General features: G+C 39.4%; 2 protein-coding genes across 4 annotated transcripts in view; one reads left to right on the plus strand and one right to left on the minus strand.

The window, feature by feature from the left end:
- Positions 1-2,144: 2,144 nt before the first annotated feature.
- Positions 2,145-21,885, minus strand: part of LOC306817543 (uncharacterized protein) — a 318,525-nt gene continuing 298,784 nt past the window's right edge. Inside the window, exons 4-7 of the mRNA XM_079334513.1 lie at positions 4,819-4,872; positions 3,672-3,776; positions 2,634-2,656; positions 2,145-2,451 (exon numbers count right to left, since the gene is read on the minus strand). Of these exons, the coding sequence (XP_079190639.1) occupies positions 2,395-2,451; positions 2,634-2,656; positions 3,672-3,776; positions 4,819-4,872 (239 nt within the window). The 3' untranslated portion in view covers positions 2,145-2,394. The remainder of the gene's footprint in view (positions 2,452-2,633; positions 2,657-3,671; positions 3,777-4,818; positions 4,873-21,885) is intronic.
- On the plus strand, positions 11,894-20,960 carry LOC306817303 (uncharacterized protein). Of its 3 annotated transcripts, none has more exons than XM_079334068.1 (3): positions 11,894-11,966; positions 12,053-12,154; positions 13,479-20,960. In XM_079334068.1, the coding sequence occupies exon 3, from the start codon at positions 13,563-13,565 to the stop codon at positions 19,941-19,943; it is 6,381 nt and encodes a 2,126-aa protein (XP_079190194.1). In that variant the 5' UTR covers positions 11,894-11,966; positions 12,053-12,154; positions 13,479-13,562; the 3' UTR covers positions 19,944-20,960. The 3 variants fall into 3 exon arrangements, with proteins under 3 accessions (XP_079190194.1, XP_079190193.1, XP_079190195.1); XM_079334069.1 differs by having other exon boundaries at positions 11,952-11,966; positions 12,050-12,154; XM_079334067.1 differs by having other exon boundaries at positions 11,947-12,154.

The following is a 21,885-nucleotide window of genomic DNA, read 5'->3' on the forward strand; positions in this document are numbered from 1 at the left end:
AAGAGACGCCTTGCAGGGCCTCATAAGTGCGTCTTGTCTGGCGACAGTTTGACAAAAATGGCTTTTCCATTTACAAAGAAGTAGTCCCCACTTTACAATAATTATCTTTAACCTTCTGAATTCAGAGTAAAATATTATGTGGGAAACCATGTACTATGGCGCCAAACGGTGAAAGAATCCTTGCTCTACATATGTCTGAGCCCAGTTTAGAAGACTGCTGCCATATTTGATTTTTCCTGTGAATGAAAGGGGGATAATGAGGTAAGCAACAGGTGGTGTGTTTCCTCTCCTTGCTTCTGTTAATCTATATTTTAGTACATATTTACAATGTATGTTAGCTTTACTTAAACTAACTAACGAACTTAAACTTTATTTTACTTTCTTCAACAACATTTTATCCACAACTCAAAACAGTATGCACAGAAGTAAATGCAAATGACCAATGACCAATGATGTGCAAATGTTCCCAATAATTACAAAAAAACTGTGTGCTGTTATTCTACAAGAATTTAGTCTGCTGCTTAAACACACAGTTGTAAAACCCACTGCCAGTAGGCTCTCAATCAAAAAAATAATAAAAGATGACATTGAGGCTAGCGGGGAATCATGGGAGTTCTCTTTGCTACTCCTTCCCTCCCCCCGATGAAAACGAACTGTGTTGACCGTAGTCAATACGAACGGGTTAAACTGAACTGAGGAAGAGAATATGTTTACCAACGATGTATCCAGGTAGAATTTACATGACAATGTTATCACAGCAGCACATACAGCAACAGTAAAGCAGCCTTAATTAGCAGCTCCCACTTCTTTATGCATCTGGTGTTTCCATGGCAACAATAAACGTGTTGTGTCTCTCATGGTGGCTCATCATGGCGACTGAAACGTCCAGTTACAAAATGTAAAATTCCCGATTTCTCTGGCTTTGTTAACTGTTGGAAATATTTGAGGTCACTGATCCTCGCTTAGCATGATGCTAACAGAAAACATAGCAGCAAGCTAGCAGAGTTAGCGCTACACTTATAACATGGAAATAAATACAAGCTTTCTGGGGCCCAGCCTCAGCCTGGAGGTCATCAATAAAAAGGTACATTCTATTGGTCAAGGTCAATTAAAGAAATGATAAGCTCAGCAACACAAAACATTTAATAATAATAATAATAATAATAACAACAATAATAATAATAATAATAATAACTTTATTTATAAAGCGCTTTCAAACAAAGTGCTGTACAGGTACTAAAAACACTAAAAAATGAACACAATAAAAACAAGTCAGGACGAATAACAGAATGTAAACAAGTGTGTCTTTAGCTTGGCTTTAAAAACATCCACAGAGCATGCCTGCCTTATGTCCATAGGTAGACTGTTCCAGAGTGTTGGTGCACGGTAAGAGAACTGCCAACAGTCTTTTTCCTCACTTTAGGAACAGTCAGCAGACCAGATCCTTGCGAGCAAAAAGCCTGAGAAGGTTCATATAGTCCAATAAGATCCATTAAATAGGAAGGTGCAGCTCCATTTAAAATTTTATAGGTCATTAATATTGAATATTTCTTGTTGCTCCAGTAAAATGTAGCTTTTTTCAAAAGTTAAATCAATCTTTTCGCAATGGTATACTCTTTTTTTTGTAATGTTAATTCCACAGGTGGTCCTATTGAACTTAAGTGTTGACGGAGGGAACGCTTCTTTTAAAATCATGCTAATTTTCGAAAAAGAGACGTGTCTTTAAAAACACAACACGCTTTAAAGTGGGACAAAAGCAATATGACCAGATACATAATACAGTATAAAGGAGTTTCTTATGTATCTAATTTGAGTAATTGGAACTTGAATATGTTTTTTTGAAGAAGGTAAACTGGGGAGCATTATCATTATTTAGATGTGACAAATTAGTGGGGATAAAGTTTTTGATACCCCTACCAGAAATCAAAGTACAAAAACAAATGTATTCAAGGCTGCTCTGGTTTTCAGAGGTGACATTTTTTTAATTGCGGGAAATGTTGCCCTCTAGTGAATAATATAAGAATTGCTTAGAGCGCAGAACTTTTCTGCTGAGTGGTGTCGAACAACCTCAGTGTGGAATGTGCGTCAGTGAAACAGCTGGATTTTTACTGAGGAGTGAAAGCAAACACAAATGTACGCACAGGCTGTCAAATAACAATTTAATCACAACAAGCAGCAGCCACATGAAAATGCTTATTACAAATTATCTTACAATCCTTAATTTGAAAACCACATTGCTACATGTTATTGTTAATCACAAGATGTAGAACATATCTATAACAGTGTTCATGTGTGAAAACGTGAGGGGAAAACTGTCCGCCTGGTTGATCTTCTACCCCCCACATGCCTCTTCTGCAGGTTTCACATCATCCTGCAAATCACTCTGTCTGACCTTTAACACTGCATGTCATTGGACACCAGTCGCATGGGATGTTCTGATTGGCAATGAGGCTGCTGGTAAAAGTAGATAAAGGACATGTAAACCTAGCATTTGATGCAAACATCCATTATAAAAAAAAATAATAAGAATGTTTTTTTGTTGTTTGTTAAATTTGTGCCATTTACATTTCTTCAATGAGTGTCATTTAAAACACAATCAAAAAAGGGAATTATTTCATGCAGTAATATCTTACCTCTGAAGGTGTTAATCTGACATCTGAAGGACAAAAAAGGTTAAAAAATATTAGTTGTTCACAGTTGCATAAACACAGTCCCTGATAGAGCTCTTCTTTTACTCAGCCAGCTGCACACAGCTGTGCTAAATTGAAACATGTATACACCTCAATGATGTATGCTAACATAATTTCTGTTTAATGTTTTCAGCTCTCATTTATTTTCTATCCCAGCACACCTGTGCAGTACGCCCTGACTCTTTTTCCTACCTTTCCACCTAAACCTCTCCCACACAAGTATGCCTGAAACCGCTTTAGAGACCACTCTGCAACCAGAAGAAGGTCACCTGCTACACTTACTACAGCGCACCTAGTATTACCTAACCTTACCTGACACACAGTGAGCACGGAAGCTTAAATTTTACTGATATACTACAATTAAAATGAATACACAGTCATTGTAACATGCGGGGATAGGATCATATATGTGTAAACCTCATCATACATCATACTCCTTTTCCAACATGAAGTGTTTGCTTTATTTTTGAAATTGCTGATTACTGAACTACGGTTTGTAACATCGACCATCAATCAACCAATATATCAAAGCTTGACACACAAAGATGCAAAATGTCAGTTCAGATTTTTAACACCCATACTGTATGCTGGGTCAGACCTTCCTCGATGTTTGGCCAGAGAGGACATCAGTTTAGATTTCTGTGTGATCTGATAGGTTACAGGGTTCTGAATGTGCTGTTTCATTGGTGGTGTCAACACAAACAGGCTGTCCTGTTTGGAATGACTGATGAACCACAATTCCCCCCTAGGGGATTAATAAAGTATATCAAATAAATAAAAACATATGTCAATGTCGAGAACTGTATTTTTTATTTTTTTGAAAAGTGAAGTGAAAAAAAGTGTGCAGGCTTGATGTTTTGCTAGAAGACCTGAGGGAATTCTACTTTCAAATTCTTGCCCAATTTTTGAAAAGTAGAATCTAAAAAGATAAATTGATGTTTCTTGATTTATTGAATCTTTTAAAGAGTCCATAACCCTCACCTGTGCTTTCATGCATATCCCTCCTGATGATCCAGAATATGAAAATAATGTATCCAGCACTCAAAAAAAGGCCGATCCCAAATCCGATCCAAACATACTTCAAATCTGGAACAAAAACAAGCAGCAAACATCACATGGTGCAACGTAAAACCTGCAACATCAGTTTGGGAAATGTCCACTCATGTTTACCCCGTCACACGTGCTGTGTGTGTGTGTGTGTGTGTGTGTGAGTGTGTGTGTGTGTGTGTGTGTGTGTGGAGGTGGGGGGCGGACATGGGGGAAGGAGCAGAAGGAAGGGACGATGTGTGATTTCACAACTTGTTTACTGTGTGCAAGATGAAAAGTCTCAGTCATGGTATCATGCTCCTTTCCACAAATCCAGTTGCATCACAAGTTTTTGCAATTTGAATCCCGAACGTCTAGGAACCATTGAGGGGGTGACAGCTGATCAACATCAGCAGACACTCTCGTCAAAGTCTGACCTCTTTATAAAAAACGCTGAAAAGATTCCAGCTGACACTGTCCAGTTTTAACATCAAGCACGAAAAAATCATGCAATAATGTAATGGAACATTTAGTGAAATACATTTAAAATCACAAACAGGGGGATTATTAACACAGGCGTTATTGCATGAGCAGTTTACTGTGGTAGCTTCCAACGCTATTAATACAGTTTATTTATAATCCTTCATCACATATCTTTACAGGTTCGACCAAAGACAGCTCATCCCTTCTTGTTTCATTTCACTGTTTGGAAAATTAAAATATGTAACCTTGTAATCTGTCAACAGAAATGTTCATTGGATCAATAAATGGATTGAGAGAAACCAATCTGAATGGATGTTGAGTCTTCAAGTATGACACCTTGGACTGTGGCACTTCTGCTGTTACTTTCAAAAGATTTATTTTGGTGCCTTTTCTGCCTTTCAAAGAAAGGTTACTGGCTACATTCAGAAATTAGGAAGTGAGAGCGGGGACAAAAAGTAGCCACAGCTCAGATTCAAACCCGGTCACCCAATTATCAATAAACACCAAGAATGGACTATTTACTGCAACGTAACATCATCACCCTTGAGTCATCCACATACTTCTTGGAAATCCCCACTAAGTAGTTATACACAGTACCCAATGTAAACTATGAACCCACCTAGTTCTTCTGTAGAGTCTTCTCCATCTCCTCTGATACTCATCAGCAGACAACCTGAAACACATTGTTGTTTGAGGTCATAAAAGCAGGTTAGAGAATTACAGGAAGTACTGTAGGCAACCTCAGCTTTGATGTTGACTGATGATAAGGACAAGCTCAGTGGAGCTGTGTGCACAGTTCAGTGAAAAGCAGTCGCCTAGATTTTTCATGCATCTGCAGTTTTCTGCAGATGCATGAACATTTCTTGGTTGGTAAAATGTTGCTCTAGCAGCAGAACAAATGAAGAATGAAAATCAAGTATGTTTCGTAGTACGTGTTTGACTAGCTTCAGGAATGTACTTTTGAATGCCATTGTAGCAAACCTAGAGTGGGTAAATATGTGCAAAAAATATGTGAACTGCACACCTACGTAATTCCTAATATAACGTTTCCAAATAAGAACATTGATAGAAATGATGATGATAATATTGACGACATATCATATATACACACATATATATATATATACAGACACATACATGCGTATTAATATTAAGCTAGCTCTCTAAGGTTAGTGTTTGTACAGTTCACATGCTCAATATAGACCTAGCTTACTGCTCAGCATGTTTGCAGCATGCTATACAGTCACAACAAATCACAAACATTTAAAAGGTGCATCACTTAGAGACAAGGACTAAGTGTATGCCTTAAATAAATCAGCACATGCAAACACACGGAGGTGAAAAAACAGATTGACCTGCTCAGTATAGCTTTGTGGCTTTTCTCCCTTGTAGTATTTAAAAATGTTAAAAATATTGACATCATTTACATTTCCTTCTCTTGTAACCATAGTTACAGCAGTCATCTATTTTAATAGAGTCTTTTAAAAAAAAATTGCACAGCACTTCACAAACACGTTAGGCGCTCACTGATAAGGATCATAATCAGACCTCAGCTGTCAATGTGACAGCTCAGCTTTGCTCAGTACTTTATTTTAACCTAGCTGTTACACATATTCTCTGCAGGTTTAACATTCATCTGAACAGATAGGCAGGAAAATAAAAATAAAAAAACCCCACCATGTTCACTCATGTGTTTCAAACAATTAAAGGAGGCGTTAAATATCTGAGTGAGTGAAAGGAGAGCATTACAGCACTGTTGTGCAGAGGCTTGAGGACGGTCACACTGGTTTATGGCTGTAACACTGGAGCAGGGTGACACTGAAACAGAGCATGCATGCTCAGTAAGTGGCTGTTTTATATTTAAGAACCAACAGTCACGTGACTCTGGCAGCTCTTTTGGTTACTGTGTGTGAGAATCTACCGACGAGAAATACAAACGTGCTGCTACAGCAAAAATCAGACTACAAATAAACAAGGAATGACCTTTGACCTTTTATGGAATTTTCTGTCAGCATATTGTATTAGTTACATTTGGTAACATTTACTGTGCAGACTTCAGCTTACCTACTTTTATGGTTGTATTAAGTTTAAGGTGTTGCCTGTTGCACATAAGCTAAACTTGTGGCTGCTACGGAACGATCTATGTGTTATTTATCCGTCTTTGGTCAGTTCAGCTGAACCGGTAACACATCCAGACTGTTAGGAGAGGTTATGTTTCCAGTGACCACAGTGCGACCTCTTACATAATGTATCATGTCCAGAAAGGCGAGCACTCACAGTTCACTGCAGCTGTAACTCACATACCAAGTCAGGATACAAGTCCTGAAAATACTCCTCTCACAGCAAAGTGAAGCTGGGCATCGTCACTGGTCAAAATGCTAAATGTTGCATGGTAAAGATAACTTCACTGTTCAGCATTTTTACTTATTTAATTAGTTAAAATGATAACCTAAACTTGCAATGCATCCTGGGAAACAGTGTAAATTGGAAAACAAAGATCATATTCTTTAAAAAAAAGAAACATTACTTGACTTGAGCTTATCTAGCATTTTGCTAGTCCTCTGACAAATTTACACCACATGTCACACCTACACATTTACAAACTGATGGCAGAGGCTGCTGTGTAATGAGACCATCAGAAGAAAGATAGACAGACAGACAGACAGACAGACAGACAGACAGACAGACAGACAGACAGACAGACAGACAGACAGACAGACAGACAGACAGACAGACAGACAGACAGACAGACAGACAGACAGACAGACAGACAGACAGACAGACAGACAGACAGACAGACAGACAGACAGACAGACAGACAGACAGACAGACAGACAGATAGATACTTTATTGATCCCGAGGGAAATTCAAGGCATCCAGTAGCAGTATACAGACAGGCAGGACACAAGACATTAGTTACAATACACACCCGCTGTCCCCCCTCCCCTCTGTATACAATAATCCCCCAAACAAGATTTAGCAGCCCCTATGTGACTAAGAGTAAACATAATTACAGGTTAAACCTGTGCAGTTAGCATTAGACTTAAACTTATATAGTATGAGTAACTCCATTTATACACTGTCTACGAAGCAGCAGGAGGTTATATGTTTTATGTCTTGCCCAAGGACACATTGGACATGTTGCTGCAGGAGCTGGGGATTGTCTCTTAACCAATGACTCTAACAACTGAGCCACAGCGGCCACTATTACTATGTTGAAACCCACAAAATGGACTTTCAAATTAACATAAATAATTGCTTTGGATAAAGTCAAAGTGAAAAATGTGTCACTTTGCGTTCATACATGCAACTCACAGTGAAAACTTCAGTTTATGAGGAGTTGTTAACAAGGATTAAAAAGCTACAAGAGCTTTTCTTTAAAAAAAGTAAATCAGATAAAACTGAAAAGCTCAAAAACATGCACCCCCCACCCACACACACACATATAAACTCTCATATGCCAATCACTCTTTTCTTTTGTATCTTGTTAAATGTTTCACGTCCCTACATCATCTGTTGCTAAATCCACCAGCTTAAGGTTTATTTATAATGCACTTGATTGTAGGTCATCTTTCCAGACATTCATATGTCAAAAGAAGCAACAAGGTCTCTTTTTAGAATGCTTGAGATTTTGATACTACAGCATCAAAAAAGACAAAAAAACACTCAACTAACGTGTCGAAGAAGTCAACGAAGGGCAGCATAGAGAGTTGGCATAAGACTGAGAAGTATTCTGTACTACAATATATAGATAAACGGACTCACCAGTGATGAGGATAGCCCTGATAACAGTTGACAAACTCCCACACACCTGAATGGCTCTCATTTCTAGCGTTTTGAGACAGTTGTCTGGGTTTTTGTTAGTGCTGTCAGTCTTTTCTCATTTCGTAAGTCAAACGATTTCCTGAGCTTGTGGGTTTCAAATCTGTGCTTATACAAGATTACGCATCTCGAGAGCCCTTTGAAACTGCTCTCATTCAAGAGCCCTCCAATCTCTTACCAGGAGAGTTTGACCAAGTATGATATCTGATCAATCTATGCTGAAGCGTAAGGAAGTGGTGTTTGGTCATGCGTCCCTGAACACAATTAAAATAGATCATTGGGGAGTATTTTCACCAGTTATGAAACATATTGAGATTATGCCTCACCATGACCTACAAAAGTCATGAATACTATCATAAATCATACTGATTATTTTGTGTCTAACACATCACCAACACAGCTTTTTTTCAATCAAAGAAACATTCTCCCGTCCATGCCCACCCCTCTGCTTTTCAGAGGCTGACACCTTCACCTATATTCATTACTTCCAGACTGGACTTTTATCCCCAAAAAAAGAAGCTTAAGCATTTTCAGGACAAGATCAGCAAAAGTCAACACAATCTGAACATTCTGCACAGGGGCTTAAAACTTCATCAAAAGTGCAAATATGATCAGATATAGTTGCGATGACTATCAAAATAAGTGCATCTTTTTGTTTGTATTTCTCACGTTAAAAACATGGGACTGTACAAATTTGAGAAACAGAGTTCATGATAATTCAGTTTTAAATTTTGAGTGTTGCTTAATGAACTGGAGCCTCCTCAGACCTGCTTTTCTGTAGGTATACCTACCTTTTATTGTTATGTATTTTTAATGCAGGTGTCTGATGATGAAAGTGTCCATCTGGCATTCTTTCCAGGCAGAAAAGCACTAGCAATGCAGTCGGAGCGCTTGCATGAAGCGTTGGTATGCTGAGAAAAAGATTTCGAATTTAGGTGGATTGGGAGAATATGGGGCCTAAGATTTATGAGCCAGACGTTGCCACCACAAACAAAATGCTCCATTTTAGATTTATTACAATAAAATATTATTGGTTAAGTTTCCTGCTCAGGCTAGGCTGGATACCACTGGGTAGAGGTTTGGATTGGTTGAGTATTCCATAATGTGTTTGAAAGTTAGTTTTCCAACATGGTTAACTACTTAACTTCTTCATGCGATGATAATGTAACAGCCTTTGCAGTTTGTTTATGCTCTCCTCTGATTGGCCAGCTGCCTTTTCTTTATCAACCCTGGATAGTGTCAGTTATTGCAGTCCTGTTAACACCTCCTTAACAGAAGGCAAATATCAGCTGTATGATAAGTGTTTATTTTGAAGCTGCTTGCTTACTTTAGTTTTAATTTCATACTGATACAAAGGGCAAATGTTATTTTGACAATGTCTGCGTGCAAATTAAAATTGTTCACCGTCTATAGAGCTTCATTTCTGTGATTGTATATAAAGACCCTCAGCTGTTCCAGACTTACCATACCTGGGTTTATTAGCCTGCAGGTCCTGAAGGCCAGTAACCCCCTGACTGTTTGTCCCAGATCTAAATGGGCATGAGAGGGCATGAGCACACCTGTTTGCTGGCTCCCTGTCGTTTCAGAGCCAACCCCAACACCTGTGAGTGTCACTCATAAGGGCACAAACAAAGAATCCTGACCCTGCTGGACTGGAGTTCATTCTTGAGTGTCTGTTGTCTGACTAGCCCTTCTGGCTACAGTCTTTCTCTCTTACTAGAAAACCAAATCGGTCATATGTGAATTTGGGAATCTGTACGTAACAGTAATCAGCACCGACATGTTAAACATTACTCTCAATCTTCATTTGAAACATTGTCACTAAATTACTGTTAACATCACTGATGTTAGATTTCAGTTTTTTATGATTTATATTTGGGCTTTTATTAGCGATAGCGATATATATGGTAAAAAAAGTGGGTCAAGAATGAACAAGCCATGGGTCGGATTCAAACCTGGGCCGCCAGCTTGGTGGACCATCTCCTAAGTACATAGTGCGCATACATTAGACACTGCATCACCACAACCCAAGAGTTTAGGGTTGTTTCAGCGAGGAAATGTCTAACCAAATCCCAACAAATACAAAAGTGATAATAGCAATATGGTAGCTACATAAATTTATACACAGTATGCACATTTTTTATTACGTTAATAAACAGCCTTGGGTGTTCATCTAAAAAAGATTTTACTGCTGGGCCTTTAATTAACCATTGTGTTGAATGATGCAAGAGAGAATTTAATTTATGTACAATATGGTGCCGACTAATTCAACAGAGCCATCATTCAGTAACTTTCATATATTGCGTCTTAAGTTGCATGTTAAGATTAATAGAACACAAAGTATTTTGTTACTTAGTTCAGTGACCCATTTTAGTAAGAATTTTACTAAATTACTAATTTTTAGACGTAAGGTTCCTGCTTCCTCCTCTGAATCTGACTCAGATGAAGTATAGGCTGCACAACAATGGTTAAGGGGTTTAATATAGTGACGGCTTCAGAATATTGTTGCACTCAAAGCTCAAAAGAGAGGAGTGCAGCAGGAGTATGCGGGTAGATTGCTCATTACAAGCTGGCAACTGAAAAACAGGAATTGTCTTTTTTCCAAATATTTCAGAATCACAATCAACCTTACTGGCCAAGAATGTATACGCATCTATGTTTGACTCTGGCTCTCTTTGTATGTAGACAAATACACAATAAATTATTCAAGGCAATCATGCAGTAGTAAGTGATGATTATTAGTATGAGATTGCTGTGTAGCCAGATGGCTTTGAGCTACGTAATTCAAACTATAAGTATATTCATGATTGATATGGTCTATTGACTGGTGTCTGGATGTAAAAAATATTTAAATTAATGAATTGTTTTTAAGAGTTAGAGTTTGGTGAAGAGATACAGATTCATTAAGGGGTGAGATGACACAGGCCTAATCTGATGTGCAGGTTCACAGTATCAGTCTCTTTCTTGAATTATTAAGCATTGAAAGGCACATGTCAATGTGAGAAGAGCTTTGCGTTCAAATCATCAGCTGAAGGGTGAAAGGTGCAGTCTTCAGACAGGCAAGCTGTTACCTGAAATATAGCGTTACTGAAATAGGACCACTTAAATACAGCACTTTAATGGAGTACAGCCAGGCAGATGCTGGTGAAGTGGAGTTATGGAGCTGTTGTTCTACAACCAAGTTTAGCCACGCAGTCATTATTTTATTAATTCTATGGCACAGGGTCAACTTTCACATGTGACCTCATCCATTGACTTCCTCTGACTCATGAAGGATAACATGTATGAAAATTTCGCCTCCTTCACAGCAACAACAGCTGCATTGGTCCTATAACTGGAAAACACAGTCACACTTCTTCCATTCCACAACAAGGCCTTGTAAACAGAGTTTGATCAACAAGAATTAGCTCAGCCCTTCTGTAGTCATGTCAGTCATCAGACACCAGCCATCCTGAGCCCCACTTTAGGGACCGTCCTGCTGATTTAGAGTTATGTGATGCAATGGGCTAAAACAGAGAGCCTGTTTCCCTGGGTGACAGAGGCAAAATTAACTATAAGCTAAACATCAACCAACATTGTTGGTGACCATGGTAAGCACACCTTGTATCTCTGTGTTGTCTGAACAAAGATACAAATGATCGATTCCATCTTCTTCATTGACATGAAGTCCCTGTCATTTTCCTAACAGTAAGGCCTATCAACCCTTCTCTGCTTGGTTACAAAAATAACCAATGACAGTGTCCATTTCATCCTGCTGGCTTGTCTTGCCCTGCTACTTGACACCCAATGGTTATTCCAATGTGAGCTAGCAAGCTGCGCCCTGAGTTGCTGCTCAGTTTGGCCACACAGGCTTGTGCATCTATTTTAGTATCTTCACAGCTCGCTATCAGGACCCTGTCCACACTAGTGCATTTGAACATGGGTCTAAGGGCTTGACTCACTTTGGTGAGATTTCTTTGTTCACTCAACTTCAAGAGATATGGTTTGTTTACCATGAATGATGACCCCTAACTACAATTTGTTCTCAGCAGATGGTTCTGGACTGAATTCCTGGATTCTACATTGAAGATTTGTGTTTGATGTAATTATTTAGATTGGATGGTTACACTCAACATGAAAGACCCATCAACAAGGTAAGATGGCCGTGTGTTGACATTTATCATGACGTGAAAATACTGAGGACCAGCAACCACTCTATACGAGTATTAGTTTGTTTTTATTTTTAACTGATTTTATAACTCAACTCAAAGTTGAAAAATCTCCGACAGAACTACCACTGTATGTCTAAATGTTATTGCTTTTAAACCCTAACACATAATAGAATATTGTTAACACTAATATGACTGTATGTTTAAAAATAACTTTTACTTGGCTATTACTTTAAACTGTAAAGCTAACCTGGCTGCCTCATTCCTGGGTATAAATACACAAGCAGATGCTGGGAAAGTACCGTGGTTGCTAACTGATCTCTGGTTAACTGGAGGACTGTTGGCGACCAAAGTGTCTTGGAAAGCCACAACATTCTCTGAGTCTGACTTATACAGTAAAGTCACTCAGTCCGAGCTAAAGTATCCATGCTGTCGGCTTATAATGAAAAAATTCATTATGTTTTACGCCTTTGTAAAGCTCTTCTAGCTTTCAATAAAAAAGGTTGAATATAAGTGGTTTGACAACTGGGATTGTTCCAATGTTTAATATACATATGCAATCAAGCCTGTGATTGAAACATTGAATGTCATTGTTTACATTTGTTAATCAACCTTATCTGCTTCTAAGGAATGTTATGGATTTGCATATACAGCAGTTGAATTCTGACTTATATGCAGGTGACTAAACTCCCATGCCAGTACATAAAAATGGGTTAAAGAGCTATTCTAAGACCTCACCCGGATAGCTAAAGTAAGCTACAGTAGAGCAGCTGCTGCTGGAACTAATGTGACCAAATACTTGCATTTCCTGAGCTTTGTGGTGACCTGCTGGCAGAAATATCATCTGAGAGCATTGAAGAGGAATCTCTGTATGTAAATGTGACATATACAGTACATTCAATTTAAGAAACGTGTTCTTGCATTAGACAAGGACCATAGTGAAGTGTTTTTTCCTCGACTGAACAATAGCAATGGAAATGTTGTCCTATTCTAATGACACACCTATAAATGGATAGGGATCTTTTCTCTGGGTAACCAACAGTATGATTAGTGCTCACAGCTTAGGGAACCATTTAGTGCTTAAAATAGACAAGCGCATGGTATAAGTGTTTGTCTGCTGCCTGCATAGTGACAACATGGCTGAAGCTGGCACATGTCATGTACATAAAGGTCATCAGATCAACTGAAGAGTTCAATAATACCGACACATTTGACTGAAATAAAAGCTGTTTTAAATCTTTGAGTATGTCATTTGAATTAAAAAACTGAGTTTTAAAGACTAACATTGATTTTGCTTTACTTTTTTCAGGAGGATCATATTTTTCAACCATATCCTGACATCAACTTGAGCTGTACAGGTGATGCACATGACAGAAAGAAAACTGACGACATCATGAGCTGTGTGGAAAAACGGCACATGAGCCATAGGGTGGGAAGCATGCTTCACCATCGCTTCCCAAATGGCTTCACCGACTTGTTCATGGACGACACTGATCGAGAGGTCAGCACTCTCACTGATCGAGCTTTCCGCAGTCTCTGTGTTGGAGATGACGCAGTTTACAATGACGAGTTCTTGTACGGATACTCGCCTTTTAGCTGTCACAAACCTTTGGTGGGGGAGCCTCTTAAAAAGACTCATCATAAGGAAGCTAAAAAGCAGGGACAAAACAAAAGTGACAAATCATACACACACCCCTGGAATCAGCAGCAACAGAAGAATATGTCCCGAATGTCATCATTCCTCAAAGCATTTAGTGCTACAGAGGAAAGCTGTGAGGGGATGTTAATAAAAAATGGAGGTATGACAGACATTAAGGGGGAATCATGGGATAAGTCTGCACTTCGAAGCATTCAAAGAGAGCTATCAGAGTTCTCCTCGGATTACCCCACAAATCTCACAGATGGAAATTACAAGAACTGTTATCGACATGATGGTCCATCAGCTGAAACAGGCAAAAATGTCGCCCTTCCTTCAGGGAAATCCTCAAAGACTAAAAATGGGAAATCTACTGTCAAACTACGAAAACTCAACATCAAAAACTTTTTCCTCCACAGTGAGTTAAGCCCTTTTCAAACATGGAGAGATTTTAACCGGTTTCCCTTTGGCCAAGAGGATACAGTTCTCCCTTCAGATAGTATGCCTAAGTGGTTTGACTTGCCTTTTTACAAGGAGCTGACAGAAGCACACAAACAAGAGACTCAGCAAACAGAGGAGGTGCAACCATGCCAAAAAGCAGCACTTGAGGCCCCTCCTTCCGCTGCTCCTAAACCCATTCCTCCCCCTCCACCACCAAAGGTCCTGCCAAAGCCCTCAGCTGCTCCAGCTGAGAAGAGGTGTTCATCGGATGGAGGGGAAGGGAGTGCTGCCCCCTGGAGGCGCAACAAATCCAGGGCTAAAAGTGTGATCCCAGTCAATCAGTCTGGGTTTACACCACAGGAAAATGTTTCAAAACATGTGGATGAAAGTCTGTTTTTGTTCAAAAAGGAAGCTAGATCTGTGGAAGTGAAAGCAGTCGAGGAGGTCAGCTCTTTGGCATCTACTCCTTTCAGCATCTGCCAGCTGATGACTCCCCTTATTCCCTCCAGACAGCCAACAGAAACATCAGAAATCCTCCAAGGTGTCCTCTCCCCCTCTGCTCTTGACCTTCCACTACGACCACACTCTGAGGCTAAATTGACCCCTGAACCTCCAGTCAAGCGGGACAGCTACAAAGCACTTGCTTCTAGCATCCTCTTCAACCTCAAGGACAACAGGAAAAGGGTAAAAAGTCGATACAGCCCCCCTAAATTCAAAACAATAGAAGTGCCTGAGGGTGGCATCCAATCTCCACAATCAGATTACATGAAACATTCTCAAGCTGGCTCTGAGGGCAATGTGTCTGGTTTAAGCACTCCTGCCATTTTGAAAGAAGGACTGCCAGTATGTAGTCCTGTTTTAGAATTACACAGTAGCCCAACTATTGACCTTCCTAAGCATGATTCTGGTAGACCTCTTTCAGATGATTATTTGTTATCAAATCTACTGCAAACTAAAGCAGGTAACAGTAGTCTTTGTGATGAAAATCCAATGTCTCCCTTAATGCACTCTAAAAAGACCAAGAGTCCCATGGCTAAAAAGCAAAACTACCCATCCCTGAATTTGTACAAGAAAGCTAACCCTGCTGACAATGATTTGAAATATCTTCAAGCCCCTCCAAACAGTGGTGCTCCTATACACAAAGACCAACCAACCGAGACAAATGGACTTTCACCACTCGCACATAATAAAGAACTCTCACCAAAAGCACAGCAGACAAGCATAGGGTTATCCCCAAATTATTGTAATGTAAACAAAGACCATTCACCCTTAATTCCACCCAATGTACTTGAGAAAGAAATTTTGTCTTCAAATGCATCCGTATGTAAAATACCACCAACTGTACCGGACAAACCAAAACCAGCCATGAAAGACTTTAGAGAAAAAGACTTTGGGTTGCATTCTGTTATTCCTAAGGAAAAAGATACAAGTGTCCAACCCTTAAGCACAAAGGAAGTGATCAGAGCAGCAAGGGAAGCAATTAATGCAGCCAAAAATAAGGCTCTGATGGCATCTCATTCAGATAGCATTGATAAGACCTTTTTAGACAAAGGAGAACCAAAGGAGAAAGAAGTAGACAAGAACATTGACTATTCAAAAGAAAACAATGTTTCTTTTCAAAGTAGAAGTGATTCAACTGGTGATACACTTGTCCAAAAGAGCAATGTTAAGAAAGAGCCCCCACCAATTCCAAAGAGAAATTTTGCTAAATCTGATATTCAGCTTGCACTCGACCAGCAGCAAACAAGTACTCTTGATAAACTCACTAATGGTGATTCCGGGAATACAAAACTAGATTCACCATTGAAACAAACAGAATCAGATCGGAAACAGGCCAAACTCAAACATATCTTCTCAGCCAGACAGAACAACTATATTAAATATCAGAGATATGCTGAGACTGATGATGAACAGGGAAAGGAGATTGAGGCAGGTGACCTGAAAGTGAACACAAGAATGGACGCTGATGAGGAACTGATGTCGCTTAGAGAAATGAGAGACAGCGAGCATTTAATTAATGATTTACATGCATTGAAAGAGCTGGAAAGAGCAAGACTTGGCGATCGTGTTCATGACAATACTAAAAACAAATTTCGTGTTATTAACATTGCTGAGGAGGCGAGAGCCAAGAACGATTTGATTTCGAGGGAGTTAAGGAATATTAAGAAGGGTATGTTGTCTATGAGAGGCAACACAACAGCTAAGAGAGATCTTTTTGTAAAGAAAGAGAAGGATCAAAGCAAGACAGAGGCTTTGTCAAAGACAGACAGCAATGTTATAGTAAATAAAGCACTTATAAATGACAACTATGACAAAGCCAAAATGGCACTTGAAGAGATCATTTCAGAGAGGCAGAAGAGGAACAATAACGTAAAAGAGCAAGAGGGAAATCCAGCATTAAATGAGAATGCTGGTGTTGAAAGTCAAGTAGCAAGGATAAAGCAACGTAAACAGTCTATTAAAGACACTGTCACAGAGATCAAGGAAAATCAAATAAGTTATGCTCAATCACTTAAAGAAAAAGATTTAAAAGAGAGGTTAGGTGATCTGAGAGATCACAACCACATGAGACATATCCTTTCACAAACTGAACCAGGACTTGGAGAGAGTTACAAATCAGCTGGCAAGAATGCTCTGCAAAGCATGACTACCAATGGCAATGAACCTAACTCACTCGTAAAAACTAAAAGTAAAGATGTCAATGTTAAACAAATCAATACACTAAGACTTGATTCAGAAGAGGTGAATTTTAATCATCTAGAAAAACAGCTATCTAAAGACAGTGAAGAAAATTGGATGTACCAAAATAGTGGTAAAAATGTAGATGCTCCTCCTGTTCCTCCGAGGAGCAAAAAAGGAGGGACTACAAGAGATGGAAGCATCACAAAGGAGACAGATAGTTTGACAGATTTAGAGGAAGATAACTTAACAAATGAAGGACAATATGAGAATGGTTTTGTACACTTCGAAGAAATGGCTACAGGTGCAATTAAACATGAAGTAAATAGTGACCTATTCAGCAAAGAAGTTGTGTCCAGTCAACGTGAAACCTGTTCAGATAATAAGTGGCAAGATGTGGTGCAAAATGCAATTTCTAATTTGATCACTGTTACTGATTCAGTTGGAACTGAATCCGTTTTACCTGTAAAATACCCCCAGTCTGAAAATGAATTGTGTTTATCACCTGACCTTAGAGAAAATGAATGCAAAGCAAACAACTTTTTGGCAGATATGAGCCCAAAAAAGGAGGCCACAGTCGAAAGAGGCAATGACAGAATACAGGAAATATACAAGGTCAAGCGTAAAGCGCCTTTAAAACCAGACCATTTGGATACACCAGATGACAGTACAACTTACCATTTGGAGGAAGCAGAACCTGAAAAAATAAATAGAACTACTGAGGAAATAAAACTTGATTCAGAGGTTTGCAGTGAAACCCCCAGGGAAATAATATCACCCTTACTACTCATAAATGGCATTAGCATCAATCAGAGCCCACCTGATCATGCCAGCCTGTCCTCCAAATCTTCTTACTTCTCTGTGGAGAGTGCTCTACACAGACACACTGAATCAGAGTCAAATGTTTACCACTCTCTGGACAACTTGATTGGAGAGGTGGAAGAGGTTCTTGAGGTGACACAGCATATTTCACAGGACACAAAACAGGATTCTGACAGAACAGATCTGGAATACTACTCTTTGAGTGATCATGAAAGCGAGTCAGATTGTGTTAGACAACCAATTAGGTCTCCTAAAAAAGAAGAGGCAGAAGTACCATACGTGCACAGCAAAGAGGGTGAAAACGCATCTTCAGATCAATGCTCAATCCAAGATGAACATAATCAGATACCAATGTCACCCCCAAACACTTTCTCGCCATCTTTGGGGATCCCTGCCTTGTTTAAGGTCAAAGACAACACTTTCAGTAATAAGTTAAAGAAGACTGTACAACCCTGGTCACGAAGAGGAAGTCTGAGTGTTTCAGTAAGGGGAGAGGAGGAATTACATCAAGTTAAGAAAAATCCAGAGCTTCTTCCAACTGATGAACCTGCAAACAGTGAAATGTTACCAATCCAAGAGAAAATCTTCAAACCTGAAGATATTTCAACAAACATTTCCCCACACCTATTAATGTCTCCTTCAAATCTGCAAACTGAAACCCCAAAGAAACCCCAAGTGGGAGGGTTCCTTATGGTACCACAGGAGGACGACCGGTTTTCCGGTGTGAGTCCATCTTCAGAAGGCGTGGAGAGTTTCGCAACTAGCGCAGCTGACACAGCTGATGAGATGGGAGCAAATGATGAACTGCTGGTAGAGTATGATGTGTCAAAGGTCCCCAGTGAACGATCAGGATCCACCTGCAGTGGTAATGAAAGCCAAACGGGGCTGCCTAAACCACCAGCTGTCTTGCCCAAATCTGAAAAGGCAGTTCTGAAAGCCATCAAACTAGCAACTAGAAGGATGAAAAAGGAAGAGGCCAAGAAGTCTCCCAACAAGTCCTCTCAAGGCAGCAGCAAACAAAGAGTGGATAAACACAAGAGTGAGAAATCTGAGCACAAAAACAGTAGCAGCAGCAGAAATAAAAGCAGCAAGAGCAGTGAGAGAAAACACAGAGAGAAAACCGAGGACAATCATAACCAAAGTGAAAATCACCAAAGCAGAAACAATTTTACTGAGCAAGTAGTTCATGAAAGTAAAGGCCACATTAACGAAAACTACCAACCAGACAAAAATGACCAGAGTCAGGAAACTCAGAGACAGAGTCATGATTACATTGAGAGCAATAACCACAACAATGCGGCACTACCCAAGGTTTCCGCAGAAAGGCAAGGTCGCAGCAACAACAGACAAGTTCGAGACAAGCCACAAAGACACTACAGTAGTGATAGGGTCATCAGCAATGTGCCTGTGTACAAACCTCAAGCAAATGACAGATCCATGCCGGAAAGGCAGTTCTTCAGATCACAAAGCAGTGATAGGTTCTTGGGAGATAAACTGGAGCGAAGACTAAGCACCGATATGTCAGTCAATGAGAGGCTTGATCCAAGGTCCCAGCGCATCGAGAAATCTATCATGGAAGAACTTCAGCAGAGAGGACGAGCCAGAGACAAGACAAGGAGGGACAACCAAATGAGAAGGAGTCACAGTATTGATGCCTACAGCACTGAAGTTCCTCACCCCTCAACTCTGTCCCGTCAGTCAAGCCACACCAGTCACACCAGCCACACCAGCCAGCTTTCACGCCAGTCCAGCATTGAGCATGCCATTGTTACACAATCTTTCCCAATGACTCAACGTAAGCTTCTCCAGGATCCGGATTCTGGACAGTACTTCTTTGTTGACATGCCTGTACAAATCAAGACAAAAACTTTCTTTGATCCTGAAACAGGAAGTTATGTGCAGTTGCCAGTCCAGTCTCCTGAGGGAGCTGTTCCTCAGGCATCCCCCTTGGAGGTTTTGACCCCTCCTCTGGTTGTTTATCACGGATTTGTCCCAGTGCCTTTGTCTCCAATGGCTCAAAAAGCTCCCATGCAAGCCCCACATATGGCACCAGAGGAGTTTGATCAAAGACATTTGGAAAGGTCAAGGCAAATGCTCTGTAAAGAGAGACATCCATATGTAGATCCTGTCTATGGGCAACACGACCACATATTGGGAGAGTTTCTGGGCACTGAAGAGCTGGACTGTCCAAGCTGATAAGACATGATGTATTAAATAAAAGAATTGAGCTATTGCTGATTTGTTTTGTGAAAATATGGTTGTCATTGGATTCCAGGGATTATTTGTGATCAAGGGGTTAAGTTTCTGTTTTGGGAAACCACCAACTATATGGTCAGTGGCTTCTTACTTTTGCCAAAATAATTTTAAGACTGCAACATTTAATAGGATGAATTTCTGTTAGGTTGATGGATGTAAGTGTAAGAATAGAAAAAAGCTGACACAGTATTGAACGGGCCCTCAGGAAGTATCTCCTTGGAGGACTTTCTCTTCAAGGTTTGATGTTTTACTTGCCTTAGCTGGCTTTGGACTCTTGATGGATTATGAGGAATAAGTTTGACTTACATGCAACTGGCAGGGGTCTATAAATAGTTAATGTATGATAGTTGTTGAATGCTTTTGTTTGAATTTGGGTTTGTAGATTTGTGTAAGATAATGTGCAGTGCTTGAGTGTTGAGAGACATGGACGACCCATGTACATAATGTATGTAAGTATAAACAGAGAAGGTGAGCTTGAATGTAAAATTGGAGTATTTATTGTAAATGCAAAGAGTTGTTATATTTAACGATGGTAGTATTGTGGTCTTCTTAACTTTTCAGATAATGGCTTTTAGTTTTATGACCTGAAGAGTTTGTTGCCCGCACATTTATTTTTCAAGTTTAAAGTAAGAGCGTATGTGAGTTTTCAAAAGAGCTTCTTTGATGATTTACTCAAACATTTTCTTTAATTTTTGTAGTTATTGATTTCAACCATTGTATCCCAAGAACTAAGAAATATTTTGCATGCTGATACAACAACAACAACAACAACTGTATTTCTACTGAGCAAAAGCTTTGACAGGTACTTTTGAGGATTTTTTTTTTTTAATGCAGAAGCCATGAAAAGAAGATTTATTTTTTTCCAACTTTGTTGCATCAGATTTTTTCTAACCTAGAATACTGCAGGGCTGTGTGTCTGTGATGCATTCCAATAAAAAAAACAACTGTTGTTACAGATTTATATTGTATCAGTCATTATTAATGTCACCACACAAACTAAAATAATTATATAAAAAAACACAGAACCTTTCTGAAACAATTATTACGATTGCTGATGTATTAATCGTTGGTCATTAACCTTAGTGTAACATACAGTAGCAGTGACGTGTTGACTGAAAGTGTTTCTCTGACATACAATTTCTCAATTTATTTCTTTGTATTTAAGAAACAGCTTAGGTGTGAATGCACCCTCAGTTGTCTCCCAGGTGGAAGGTCGTATGTTCGTTTCCAGGCGCCGGCTTCCAAAAACTTACCCCCACTACTACATCAGTGGCGTGTGAATGTGTTAATACTAAGGGACACTTAACAGAGCAGTCCTTGCCACACAAGCATGACCTGCAGTGTAAAAATTGCTTTGAGTAGTCAGAGGACTAGTCAAGACTCTAGTCTAGTCCATTTATCATTGACTGCTATTTAACGACTTGGACATTCAGTCATCACAGAAACACTGGGTGGGCTGTGTCAGTTTTCTGTTTCTAAGGTTTCAAGGATAATCCTGATAATCTACAGTCTGCTCACTTGACTGTCTGTCTAGTGTAGGGAGAAACTATTTTCCTGTGATTTTCTAACCAAGTTACTCCACCAGAGGGTGCTATGCAGCACGATAGTGAAGCCATATCTTAAGAAATTGATTTAACACCATTAGAATGTAACATTATTAAATAAAATACAATGACTGCCCTTACTACATATCTGGGGCTACACTCTCCAAACATAAAAGTGTGTAATGGTTGCCCTGATTACTTGGAATCTTGTTCTTAGGTCAATGGTCAATTGTATTATTTTATATTTTTGGGTTTCTTTTCACGACAAGATTGAGAATCCCAGGACTTAGCTAGACAAAGGACTTCTTTTAATCGTTGAAGAATATGTGTTTTATTTC

This window comes from Symphodus melops (assembly GCF_947650265.1).
Source record: "Symphodus melops genome assembly, chromosome: 21".
NCBI lineage: Eukaryota > Metazoa > Chordata > Actinopteri > Labriformes > Labridae > Symphodus > Symphodus melops.